At 41.0% G+C, this 13,748-nt stretch overlaps 1 protein-coding gene across 1 annotated transcript in view; it reads left to right on the top strand.

The window, feature by feature from the left end:
* Positions 1-13,748, top strand: part of CFAP54 (cilia and flagella associated protein 54) — a 207,597-nt gene that overhangs the window by 79,662 nt on the left and 114,187 nt on the right. The window contains exons 27-29 of the mRNA XM_073327473.1: positions 1,495-1,617; positions 3,173-3,319; positions 8,715-8,814. Of these exons, the coding sequence (XP_073183574.1) occupies positions 1,495-1,617; positions 3,173-3,319; positions 8,715-8,814 (370 nt within the window). The remainder of the gene's footprint in view (positions 1-1,494; positions 1,618-3,172; positions 3,320-8,714; positions 8,815-13,748) is intronic.

Genomic DNA, 13,748 nt, shown 5'->3' with positions numbered 1-13,748 from the left:
AGAATCTGGGCCATAACCTCTAACTATATTCCATTTACAAGCAGTAGTGTCTCGACTAATAGCACCAATAGCACCTATTATTTGTCTGTATAATCTGTCTGGTTTTGTGATTGTTCATGTCTGCTGTATAATTAATTTTGCTGGGTGTAAACTAATTAAGGTGGTGGGATATAATTGGTTGCATAATCATGTTACAATATGTTAAGATTGGTTAGTTAAATTTCAGGAAAATGATTGGTTAAGGTATAGCTAAGCAGAACTCAAGTTTTACTATATAGTCTGCAATCAGGAAGTGGGTGCGTGTGTGTGTGGGGGAAATGGGAACAGGGAATGGGGGTGGGGAAATTGGAATCATGTTTGGCTAAGGGCAGGAATGGGAACAGGGACACAGGTGTAAGGCTGTGTGGTGTCAGAGTTGGGAAGGGGGACACTAAGGAAGGAAACTGGAATCATTCTTGCTGGAAGTTCACCCCAATAAACATCAAATTGTTTGCACCTTTGGACTTCGGGTATTGTTGCTCTCACTTTCCTGGTCCTTCTCCCATGAACAAAGTGGGTGAAGGAATAAGCCCCCTAACAGGTGTCTTGATAATTCACTTTCTGTTTTCAATGGAGAGATGTTTTCTTTTAAAAACAAAGCTCCTTTCCAAAAGCAAGCATCTTCCAAATGAAAACTGAAGGACTACTTGAGCCCCCTTCCCTCCATTTCTGTGTTTGGCATAAATACTATTTAGTTTCATCAAGGATTCAGTTAAACATATTGTTGGCAGCATCCAAAGACTAACTCATGATCAAGAAATAAAAACAAAAATAGATTCCAGTTTATAGTTAGACTGAGCTAAATAACTTAAAACAGCTAGCAATAATTACTGTGTTAAAACTAGAGATGGGATGAGAGCAACTGGGAAAAGGCAGAGGGATTCTGTTCACATACTGTATCTGTCTAATGATAATCTCTCAGTTGGGTAGTTATTGGCTGTGATATCATACAAAATGCACAACCACTCTATTGAAACATAGCTTCCGTGTTCAGATCCTTATTCTAATGGACAGTAATTTGGTAATATGCACTTTTCATATCTGTTAAACAAGGTGTGTGGTGGGGGAGAAATCCATCTCTTATGTTTAGAACTGACTGCAAAACAAAAAATTGTGAATTTGCTTTTCATTTAAATTTCTGACCAGCTCAAAACAATTTGCAACAGAGCCATCTGAGTATGTTATCTCATACTATAATCATAAATTATTTTATTTCTGACTAATTAAAACAGCAAAAATACCTATCACTTTTATATCTATTACCGTAGGCAGAGTGAGTGAAAGTTTGGTCACATTTACTACTGATTTCAATGGGGCTAGGATCTTACCCTGTGTATTCAGTAAACTATTTTTAAGGATTACAGTCAAGTAGAACAAGATGATACATTGCTGGGCACTGACCCTGGAAAATCTCTTCAGATTTAGTGCTTCATATTGTAATCCTTGTACTTTCAGATCCTCATCAAGTGTCTAACAGTCCTGCAAGAAGTCCCAAGTTCTACCTTACAGAGGAAACAGACTGGTTGTTATGAAAGTATTCAGCATATGATAGCTTGCTCCTCCTTTTATGCAGCACAGGTATTTTCTTTAGTGTGTTTAGGACTATAGACTTAAGGCTCAGTAGATAACATGAAAAAATTAGACAAACCTTCATCTTACTGATCTGACCTTAAGAAAAGTTTGGCACGCTTGAATAAAAGCCTAAAGTGAGAAATAGTGGTATAAAAACTATTTACAGGCATATTTTGAATCAGCACATTTTAGTAATACTGTTATTGTTGAAGTTTTAAAAATCAGAAACTTTAGAAAGTAGTTTGTTCAGGGCATAGATTTATTTGTTACTTACTGGATGAAATCAGTGACCTCATTTTCATTTGTACTTTGTGATACCTAGATTTCACCAACTTTACATTTTATTCTTTATTGGACTGTATGTTAGAAATGAAAAATCTTAGTTGTGGTATAATAGGTCATAAAATGGAGTGCTTATTTTTATAGTGTGAAATATCCCTATCTGGTCTAACAGATGACTTTTAGTGCCTTACTAGTAAGAAATCTTAGTGTGGAAATTACCACTAGTCTACCTTCTGGTACCACTATGATGGAAGGTAAACAGTTTTACATACAACTATCCCCCTGGGTGAATAAGTCATTTCTGACATCAAGCCTAACTCGCCTTATTTTCTAATAAAGAATAGCCCAAAATTTACAAATGTAAGAGCCTCTGGTCATTCACCTATGTCCATATTCAGGAACATAAATCAGTGGCCTGATTTTTAGAGTTGCTATGCCCCTGAAGTTCTTTATTTACTTCAGTGGAGCTGCAGCTTCTCAGTACATTTGAATATTAGGCCACTTACTTTATTTAGATTCCTACATTAAAGTTAGGCTCCTAAACTCGTTACCCTAGTTTGAAAGTGTTGGTTTAGTAAATAGAACCTGGAACTAAGGCTGGAATTTTTAATGCATTTTATATGCCTTAGTAGGGACAGAGGAGCCTAATTAAATCTTGAAGTGGAACATAGGCATACAATGATTTGTCAACATTTGATTCAAAGTGCCTATAAGGCTGTGGAACATTTGGGGTGGATGTGTGATGCACCTAGTATTTTGAATTATGGGCCTGGTCAAGAGCACAATAGAGTATTTTTAAAGTAGGCGGGAAAGCACCTAGCCAGAGGAGGTGGCTGAAAAGTTAGACCAATTCAGGGCATACCGAAGTTGTTAGGTACTTGTGAAGAAGAGATTCTCTGCATTCCCCAGAGACAACACCTGGTAATGGAACAAAAGGGTTAGTGTGTACATATCAAATCAGATTTTCAAAGCAGCAATGTGCCTACTACAGCTTTGAAAAAAAAATCTACATGCAAAAGAGGGTGTATAAACTGAGATTCATAACTACAGATTTAGACACTTGGACAGGAAGATTTGAAAATTCTAATCTAAATTCTTCAAGTTTACAATTCCTCATCAATAAACTGATGTTATTGCACTGTACATTATTAAATGTGGAGTTTTAGTCATTGGCTAATATCTCTAATAGTCATATATTTCCCAGTTAAACAACGAAGGAAAAATGTAAATGTTACCTATTATGTGAAAAGAAAAAAATTAATTAATACATGTTTAACAGGTACTGCGTTCATGGAAAGAATATGAACTAGCATTAATTATTATTAACTATGGGAAAAAATTGTTGGATTCCTCACAAACATCCCACGGACAGTCTAAATTCAGTAGTATTGAAGAAATGCAAATTGACACAGAAACAGAAGATGAGGTAATCTTTTTTTCATTTTCCCTTTCTTTTCTATAAGTAGGATGTTGCATACTAGCACCTCATCAAAACATTGCTGATAGGAGAGTGTAAGAAATTTAAAGACATACATTCTTTAATATATCAGAGATCACATAGAAGATCACTTACATCCATGGAAAGTTGAAATTAATTTTAATCAAACAATTTTCATAGTTGAATACTGCACTTCATACCTTGTCTTCAGAAACACTATTGATGAAGAAATAATTAACTGGTGAAACTGCTGAGCTAAAGAAACGCTGAAAAAATAGTATCCCAAGTTTACTGAACTGGAGAAAAACTTAGCTTTCTCATTGCTGCTGCTGCACATCTTCAGAGGTGCTGTTGATGGCACCTTCCTTCTCCACAAACCACTTCATCCCTCTCAGACTTGAGTGCATTTCTGCCTGGGGCTGCAAGAGAACAACACAGGGATTGGCTCTGGATATGCCCTCCCTTGAGGTTATCATGCAGTCAGAGTACTTCACAGGCTCGAGTGAACCTTGCAATCATCAGTCATGTTGATGGTCCTCTGGAGGTGTGGGCTCCTATCAGCTTTCCTCAAAGAGACATAAAATGTTATACCATTGTTCCTCCCTTTGTCTCTCACTCTTGAAGGTGATGATTTAAAGTCCTTCTCAGGAAGGAAAAAGATGGTGTCAAAGTTACATGGCTAGCTGCACCTATGTCTCATTTTTGGTCTCTCTGAGAGCACCTCCTCAAGTGTTGGGCCTTGCGCCTTCGTCTGTTCCAGGGTGGGGAATTCTGCAATTCCACTTTCCCACTGGGCCCTTGGTGACAGTAACTGGTGTATCAATTGTGCTTACCCTATGGGACTGACCGAGTTCAGGTACTTGTTTTGCTTCCCTTCAGGAGTCTGAGAGCAGGGATGTACAGTGACCAGACAGATTTTTTTAATCTAAAGTACTCTTTATCAGGAGGAACAAAGGATTTAGAAAAAAAGATTTTAAAACAGTCTACAGACTTCTTTCTTACCTGCAGGCTTACTACCTCTGATAGTAGTGTAGGAAGGTCTAGCATCTTCAAAAAGAACAGGAATACTTGAGGTACCTTAGAGACTAACAAATTTATTGGAGCATAAGCTTTCATGGGCTACAGCCCACTTCATCGGATGCATAGAATGGACATATAGTAAGGAGATATAGATATATCTCTATGTATATCTTATATACAGAGAAGGTGGAAGTTGCCATACAAACTGTAAGAGGCTAATTAATTAAGATGAGCTATTATCAGCAGGATTAAAAAAAACACTTTAGTGATAATCAAGATGGCCCATTTAGACAGTTGACAAGGTGGTGTGAGGATACTTAACATGGGGAAAGAGATTCAGTGTGTAATGACCCAGCCACTCCGTCTCTATTCAAACCCAAGTTAATGGTATGTAGTTTGTATATTAATTCAAGCTCAGAAGTTTTTCGCTGGAGTCTGTTTTTGAAGTTTTTCTGTTGCAAAATTGCCACCCTTAAATCTTTTACTTAGTGGCCAGAGAGGTTGAAGTGTTCTCTTACCGGTTTTTGACTGTTATGATTCCTGATGTCAGATTTGTGTCCATTTATTCTTCTGCATAGAGACTGTCCAGTTTGGCCAATGTACATGGCAGAGGGGCATTGCTGGCACATGATGGCATATATCACATTGGTAGATGTGCAGGTGAACAAGCCCTTGATGGCGTGGCTAATGTGATTAGGTCCTATGATGATGTCACTTGAATACATATGTGGACAGAGTTGGCATTGGGCTTTGTTGCAAGGATGGGTTCCTGGGTTAGTGTTTTTGTTGTGTGGTTGCTGGAGAGTATTTGCTTCAGTATTTCTCCTGCTGATAATAGCTCATCTTAACTAATTAGCCTCTTACAGTTTGTACGGCAACTTCCACCTTCTCTGCATATAAGATATAGACAGACATCTCTCTATCTTCTTACTATATGTTCCATTCTATGCATCTGATGAATTGGGCTGTAGCCCACAAAAGCTTATGCTCTAATAAATTTGTTAGTCTCTAAGGTACCACAAGTACTCCTGTTCTTTTTGCCGATACAAACTAACATGGCTGCTACTCTGAAACCTAGCATCTTCAGACACTCCAGTGGGTGCTTTTGTCTCTGCCTGGTTCCCCCCACACAGCTGCCCCCTGTTAAAGAGCATTCCTTTTAAAATCTGCCAGAAGTCTTTTGATCTCTTGTGTCTGAAGGCTTGTTTTGTCCTGATACAAACCAATCTTCCAAGTTAATAGTCCTGGCATTGTCCTTTAACAGCCCTCAACTGTTTGTGGAAAGGTGGCCTGTCCGGAGCCATTCTTTCCCGTCCTGACGGCCTCATGTTGTATTAAGTCATTATAGTCCTATAAACCTCCCCCCACCAAATAAGCATGTCAACACAGAGTACTCAAATTATGACAGAGCATCTCCAGGTCAGTCACTAATGGTATGAAAAGTGCTGACTCAAATCTGTGGATTACAACTCTCTACCCTTGGACTGTGATATTTAAGAGCTAAGGAGAGAGGGCTTTTTGATTTTTATAATTATTGCCCACTGAAAAAACCCCTACTGAGCATAACAGCAGTTGATACCATAAACAGTCAGTCAGGTCAGCCCAAATTAACCTCTGCAATTGGTGCTTCTTATTTGAGGGATATTCCCTCATTTGTAGCTACATCCTGTTAGTAGTAGTATTGCAGTAGAGCCTGGGGCTCCTAGCAAAGATCAGGACCCTGTTATGCTTGGCACAGTACAAACAGTCCTAGCTCTGAAGAGCTTACAACCTAAATAGAGAAGATAGCAAAAGGTTGGAGGGAATAGATACAATATACAGGTAACTGTCTTGTTAGTTCCACAACTTTGTTTCTCTTATTTTTCTGCCTGTTTAATTTGGGGGGGGGGGGGAGGAGAGAAGAGAAGAAAAGAGGAGAAGGGAATCAACTGAAAAGAGAGATAAGGAAAGTAGATGGAACATTAAAAGGAGGGGGAAGGAGGAGTGTTATGGAAAGCAGGTGAAGTCAAGCCAAAATGAAGAGCCTGAAGGAGAGGTTGGAGGAAGTAGGAGCAAACAGCCAGTCAGCACAGGGGGAAGAATGTTGTACAAACGATTTGGAGAAGGATGACATCAGAGTCACCGGGTCCCTGATTCAGCTTTTTTTTTACCTCTGCTATTGCTGACAGTTTCTGGCTGCTTTCTCCCAGCAGTTCCCCCACCCCCGACAAAGCATACAAAATGTGTCAGCTTTCTGAAGAAAGCTTAAGTTTTGTCAAAAAAATCAAATGTCCAAAATCCTAAAAGTTTTTGATTTTTGTTCAAAAACCAAAATATTTTCTCCAAAATCTGAAGTATTTCTATTCAAATATGCTGTTGGGGTGCTTTGTGAATGCCTTAGGTGTCCATTCTTCTCCCTGGGCTCCTTAGCAGGACTACAGCTTCCACAATGCTCTGCAAACACAGACCTCCCTAATACTCTGCCTCCCCTCACCAAGTGAGGAGTGGAAGGCATTTCGTGGGAGATATAATCTGACTAATAATTAGATTTCTCCCTGTAGCTATATGAGATTCACCTGGCAGAGTCTCCTGCAGGTCATCCAGGGAATTAGCCTGTCAGCTGGTGTCTTGCCTGTTGCTGGCCCCCCCATGTCCCTCTTTGACCCCAGTGCCCCTTTCCCTTGGGTCCTGCCCCTTGGCAGTACCCCCACAGTCTCTGGGTCATCAAATATCAGAGTTGGAAGGGACCTCAGGAGGTCATCTAATCCAACCCCCTGCTCAAAGCAGGACCAATCCCCAATTTTTGCCCTAGATCCCTAAATGGCCCCCTCAAGGATTGAACTCACAACCCTGGGTTTAGTAGGCCAATGCTCAAACCACTGAGCTATTCCTCCCCCCCCCAGGAGCCCCCCCATCACCACCTCATCTCAGTAGATGGCTATTGCCAGTCACCACCTAGCCCCCATTCACTGGGGCGGACTGCAGGGTACAAGCCACTCATCACAGGCGGGGGGGGGGGGGGGGGGGGGGTTTGGACCTGCTGCCTCCGCCTACCCTTGGGCTGCCCTGTTCCAACCCCAGTACTCTGTTTTAGGCTATCTGCCAGGCTTCCAGCCTGGAGCCTCCCAGCTCCTCTGGCCTTCCCCAGCCCTACATCTACTCTAGTACTCTCTCCATAGCTAGAGAAGACTGTCTGAGCAGCTGGCTCACAGCCCTTTTATAAGGGACAGCTGTGGTCTGTTTGGGGTGTGGCCCCAGCTGTGCCTACTTCCCCAGTCAGCCTGGGAGCTACTTGCCCCCAGCCACAGTCCTCTCCTGGGCTGTTTTAAGCCCCTCCGGGCAGGAGTGGGTGACCACCCCACTACACTCCCTTACTGGGAGCGGAGCAGTTAGCTTATCCCACCCAAATGAAATAAGTCAATCAAGCTTCTGGCCATGACACTGTGAGAATCACAGAACATGTCAATTAGCTGCTTCAGTGCCTTAATAAAGGAAATAAGTGACTCCCGAGATGTCTGAATGACATTCAGTTAGGAAAGAAATATACAACTCAAAGCAACTACTTTCTAACTGAGCTCTGAAGTGGATCTGTTAGCTAGTGAGAGAAACCGGGCACAGTTGGTTCCAAAGGTCACTCCCTCAGCCTTATAAAAACACTTCTCAGAAGTGACAAAAGCCCATCTTGACAAACTATAGGGAACAACCTCGATGCTGCAACTGACACATTGTAAGCAGCCTGCCACCACCAGCAGAACTGACAGATGGGCAGAAGATTCTCTCTTGTTTACCCAAGTTGCCAAACAAATACAAACAAGTTATCTCCCCATGCAAATGACTCACATGTTAGCCTTTGGACAGTAGTAATTGGTGCAGGATGTGTGTCCCCTGCAGATGAGGAAAATTAGAGGCCCATGAGAGAGCTCCCTTTCATCAGGTCAGTAATATTTTGTTACAGAATTTTTTTCTGCAGCACGCTTAGATAGTGCAAGCTGCCGTGTTATCAGCATCCTGGACTTTTCAGGGTTTGCAAGGGACAGGAAACCACAAGTATTTTTAAGTATATTTCCCCCTAAATATGTTTTAAAAAATTACAGTTCTGGCAAGATCCTAAGTCATTTTAACTTTCTCTTTTGGTTTAGTTTCATTATACCCAAATAATTCAATATACAGAAAGTCGATATCTGTAAATCACAATTTACATAAAATTTATTTCATATCTGAAGTTGTCACTGGAAAAAATTACATTAAAAACATAAACAACATACATTAGGACACCAAACAGGGAATTAAGAGACTTGGGGTTTATTCCTGGCTCTGCCATTGACCTGCTGTCTACAGCTACATAAATTCTAAGTATTAATAATTTATAACTTGATATTCTTAGAGTCCTTACAGTAAAAAGAAGTCACAAGCAGCTGCAGTTGAAAAAGCAGCTGAGAACCTAGCAGCTCTGGAATCAAACCTCCTCAAATTGACAAGACCAGGTAGATGTTTTAGCAAAGTATTTTTTAACCTTCTCTCTACTGTTTCTCATGGTTTTGCATTCAAGAATGGTTTTGCCAAATAAGTGCTTGTGTGTTCTTTGGTTCTTTTTAAGAGGGAAAATGAGGGATGCAATATAACCAACCAAATATATGATTTCTGTTGTGTCATTTAGGTTGGCAGTAACATAGGGCATTGTTTTCACCAAGTCTTCCCTTCCTTTCAATATCTCATTCCTCATTAACAACTACGGTTGCTGCATTCAAGCAAATACACTTCTTAAAAGCTCTATCGGTTGCACTGAGGCTCTACGCTATATTCTACCTCAAGCTGTTCAGACTGCCTGTATGGTTTTTTTCAGAGCAATCTAGTTTGAGAATCTAATGACTTACGGCCATTCTGAATTTAAAGTTCCTGCAGCAGTAAATTTTAGTAAATATAATTGACCCAATCTATCAAAACACTAAATTTTAAAAGTCTAGTCTTTCAGAGTCTATTAGTGAACTAGCGTCACTAATTACTAGTCACATGTGACTCTTTGGTCATTGTCTTTTTTCATTTGTCTACGACCTAGCACAGTAGAGCCATACAAGTACATACATAATTCATAATAATAACTGAAATGTTTAGCTGCTCCTTATACTGGATCAGTTAAGGAAGGATTATTTGTCCAGCTATGCCGAAAGAAGGACAGGAGACATTTGACATGAGTTTAATCAGGCTGCAACTGTATTATTAGATGTCTGGTACTTCCCGGCAGATAAAAGTGTACAGTGCAGGTAACCCCATGTTTATTCTGTAATACCAGGGGGACTTCTTCCAGCTCCCCCTCCTTTTCCATCCAGGTTCCTCCAGCAAATCCATTGCCTGAACCTTACCATCCGCCCCCCTCGTAACAGGGTTAAGGTGGGCTATAAAAATGTGTGCGGGCGGGGAGGGAGAGGGAATGGCTCCCTGCTGTACCAATCATAAGAGTTCCCAACTGCCCCCCATTTGTTCCTTTTAACGAACCCTCTTTTTAAGTCCTTCTCCAAGCCATTCATCCAGTCACTGTATACCTTTCCTATGGAGTACCTGCACTGGACATCTGCCACAAGGAGGTGCCAGCAATTAGCTTGGCTGCCTCCCCCCATCCCAAGCCCACCTGGGTTCCCAGACATCTCTCACTGCCCCAGCCAAAAAAAAATGGGCTCCAAAGCTTTACAGGGGAACCCCATCCTCCCTCAATAATTTGGTGCCCCCCAAGATGTCCAAATTGGTGAGCTTTTTATGACCAAGGAATTCCCCGCCTCCCGTTAGCATTTGTCATGCCTTGTCCACCAGGTGGCGCCCCATGGCTCCCTGCCAGACCCTTTGTTAATGCATGTTCGACAACAAGTCCCTTCTTGTTCTGGGCAGTAATTGAACCCCTTTACACATTCCCAAATAGTTTTTCCAAGGTGTGCCACATCATGCCAGTGACTGCTATGGCGCACAGCATGACATCAGCTGGCCCAATAAATGCTTCTCCTTCCAGGCCAATGCAGGCTTGCCCTGTCACTGACCCCTGGTTCCCAGGCCACTAGAACATACACCTATGTGCTTAAACACCCCCGCCCAATCCTGTGCCCACAGAGCCACACCACCGCCTCCAGGGCCAGTCTTCCAACATCTGGAATGAAATCACAACATGTTAATGTTGACTCACCACCCAAGGTTGCACACATGTATCATATGTTTCTGAATGCCAATGCCCAATTGCCAGAATTGCCTATGCCCCCATACTCAGCTGCACCACTGCTGGGCAGAACCAAGCTTACAGCTTTTCTGTAAGATAACAGATGCTCCCCAGCCTCCTTGATCAGTTGACCATTGCAAGTTTAATATTCCTGCTTGTCCCTGACAGTGTATACCACACAACTCCAAATCCCGCTCTCCCTCTCCCAGCCCCCCAGTGCACCTACAGAACCCAGGCATTAGCTCACTGATCCCAAAAGCACCAAAATTGCTATTAAGAATGCTGCTTTGAGCAAGGCCGCTTAGATTCCTCAGAATGTGAACTGTGATGTCCCTCAGTATGCTCTGTGTAAAGGGGAGGCTTCAGACGCAGAGCTGCCCCTTTTAAACCCTTCATTCCCACGGGATGAATCAGCGACCATGATGACCCTTTTTGCAGCAGTTTTCCTCTTCTCTCCTCAAAGCACTGTTCCCTTCATTCGGCCAGCCAGGTAAATACCCACTCACCCTGCTTAAAGGTGCTGTGCGCTCATTCTTTCACATTCCTTGAATAGAATACATCTCAGCCTTATTTGAAGATTTGTTTCTTCATCTCAATCATTTTCTGTCCTTTTTAAAACAAAAGAATTAATAGGTGAATTAAGTGATCAGTAAAAGTGTCAGTCTCTTCCTCTGTTCATTTCCAGAATCTCTCTTCTTCACTTCTTCCCCTACTTTTAGAGGCTTGAGTGGGAGAAATACACAGAATACGTTTTTATTCCCCACTCTTTCAGCTGCTCTCCAGGAGAAGGTAGAGATGAGCTACAAGTTGCTGTCCAAACACGAGCTGGAAAAGCAGGGAGTTCTGTGCCCTGGCTGATTTCCCTGTGACAGGCCTGCTGTACTCCTCAGGGGAATTATCCTCCCATCAAGGCCGCCTCACGTCTTGTAGGAGCATAGCTTCTCCTTTCTGTGCCCTTCCTAGTCATCTTTTGTTGTAGCAGCAACAGCCTCTTGCTTTCAAGCACATCCTCTGCTACCCCAGGTGCAGCTGCTTATATGTGACGTTGTCTGTAAAAGCCTAAAACAATTGCAGCTCCATTGTCGATAGCCAAGAAGGGAGTTCTTGTTGATAAAGTGTCACTAACTGGCAACATTTTGTCCACCATATTGTCTATACATGCTCTGAGCACGACTAGTCAACATGGTGGCTGAAATCATTGGTGGCCACCGATGCCTTGTCTGCTTTGAAGTTTGTCGTTGCAAACCGTGGTAGCAATGGTTGAAAATGCCAGGGGTGAAGGAAATGTTCACCCCAGAAAGTTGCTCTTTTTTACAAACTTGTTTACATTTCACTGCCTTTTTAATTCAGTAATGGCTTGTTCAATTAAACAAATGGTGCAGCCTGCATTAAAAATGAAAATGTTTAGGTTATAAGTTTGTTTGTGTGCCAAGTTTAGGTGAGGGTTAGACGAGTCTGAGAATAGGACCTGAAATGGAAATCCTGATTAAAACTCTAACTCTGGAGTCATTACTGATTGTTCCATATTAATTACAAATCTGACCTTCTTATGCTTCCTTGCATGTTGGCAATGAAAATATCTCTGTAACAAATGGAAAAAGAAAGCACAGCAATCCAATTAAATATGTAGCTCAGCTAGGTCCTGATCCTGCCACTTGTTCCACAGAGATGGACGCATGTTCTCATGCAGAACAAGTTGTAGGATTGGGGCCTTACTGAGGTATGCAAGTTAAATTCAAATTAAATAGCTCTTTAATAAAATACTGTACCATGTTAAAGAAGACTGCATTTTGATCAACAATTTGATGTGCAGTACTCAATGTGCTTCTAAAGTGTGGTGCTTGGTAATGCAGGTGTATCTGCAACATTTAAATGAATAAACACAAAATCTAAATCAGAAAAGTTCAAGATAAAGGAACATTTACAAATCTTTGGTTAGGAAAAAGGATATTCAGAATAAAAGACATAATACAAAGCAATAGACAAGTCTCCCGATGACTGCATTTATAACAAATGCTAGATGCCCTGCTAACAGCTATCCAAATGAATACAGTTAGGTCATCTAGCACCATGTGCTCTATGCTAGAGCACATTATTAACAAATATGGTAACAAAAACCACTTTGAGGGAAATTCTTGTAAGTGGATCTACACCTTGAAGCATCCCCCTGATGATGATCTAAGAGGGAAATTGGGGCAAGAACTGAATGTGCCTGTTTCACTAGAAACCTGGGAAACCATCTGCCACAACAAAAAGGACAATTCAGGCTCTCCCTCTCTTGAAGATTTTCTCAAATTAAAATTTTAAGCAGACACTGTTGGACCCCAAAATGCTTATTCACAGCTGATCTTGTCAAACACACCAAAGGGAAGTGGAGACAGAGAGCCAGTTTTTCCTATGCCACTTTCTAAAACTACTTTGTATATTACTGAAGCAGTATATTTAAAGCGTTTCCATCAGTGCTGGGTATTAACTCTCCACATTCACTCAGATTGTGTCTGTTGATTGTATTAGAAGAGTTAGTGCTTGTAATCAACATCAAAATTGTTTCATCCTCTTTTTTCTAATGTCTAAAAGGATCTTTTCCAGATGATGAAAATAGATACTGCTTCCTCCTCAGCTGGCTTAAAGAGCTAGCTATCCCAGCACTGAGCAAGAAACTAACTTGAACTAACAGGAACAACTAGAAAAGATACAATCTCTGATCATGTATGAAAGACACACATGCCATAGTAATTATGGCATCTAAGTCTTATGCCAGTTCTTTCCCCACATTCCTATCTCTGTTTCATTTAATTTTTACCCTTTTTATTTCTAGGAAGGGGGTTGTCTTGTAGATCCTTTTTGGGTTTAGGTACATAATATATTCTTGTAGACTGTCAAATATGTGTACTTCAAGACAGAAAGTAGTCTATAGGTATTGGCAAAATATGTCTGAAAAATTGCACTTGGTCTTGCTATATAGTTATCTGCTTGTATTTGTGTATGGAAAATACAGGTAAAGGTTTAAAAAAGAAAAGCAAAAATCTTCATTAGTGCAATATGTAAAAAAACCCTGAAATATAACTTTGAATTTATAGACTTGGGCATCTTAAGTCAGCTAAGCGTAAAATAGATTGGAAAAGTAAAGTCTTTACCTGAATCATGCTATTATAACAGCAAATTGCATAGCATAATCATTAACACAGATAATGTATATAGGAGAGGAAGGATAGTCTA

The sequence above is a fragment of the Lepidochelys kempii genome, chromosome 1, assembly GCF_965140265.1.
Source record: "Lepidochelys kempii isolate rLepKem1 chromosome 1, rLepKem1.hap2, whole genome shotgun sequence".
Lineage (NCBI taxonomy): Eukaryota > Metazoa > Chordata > Testudines > Cheloniidae > Lepidochelys > Lepidochelys kempii.
This window is presented reverse-complemented; position numbering and strand designations above follow the sequence as displayed.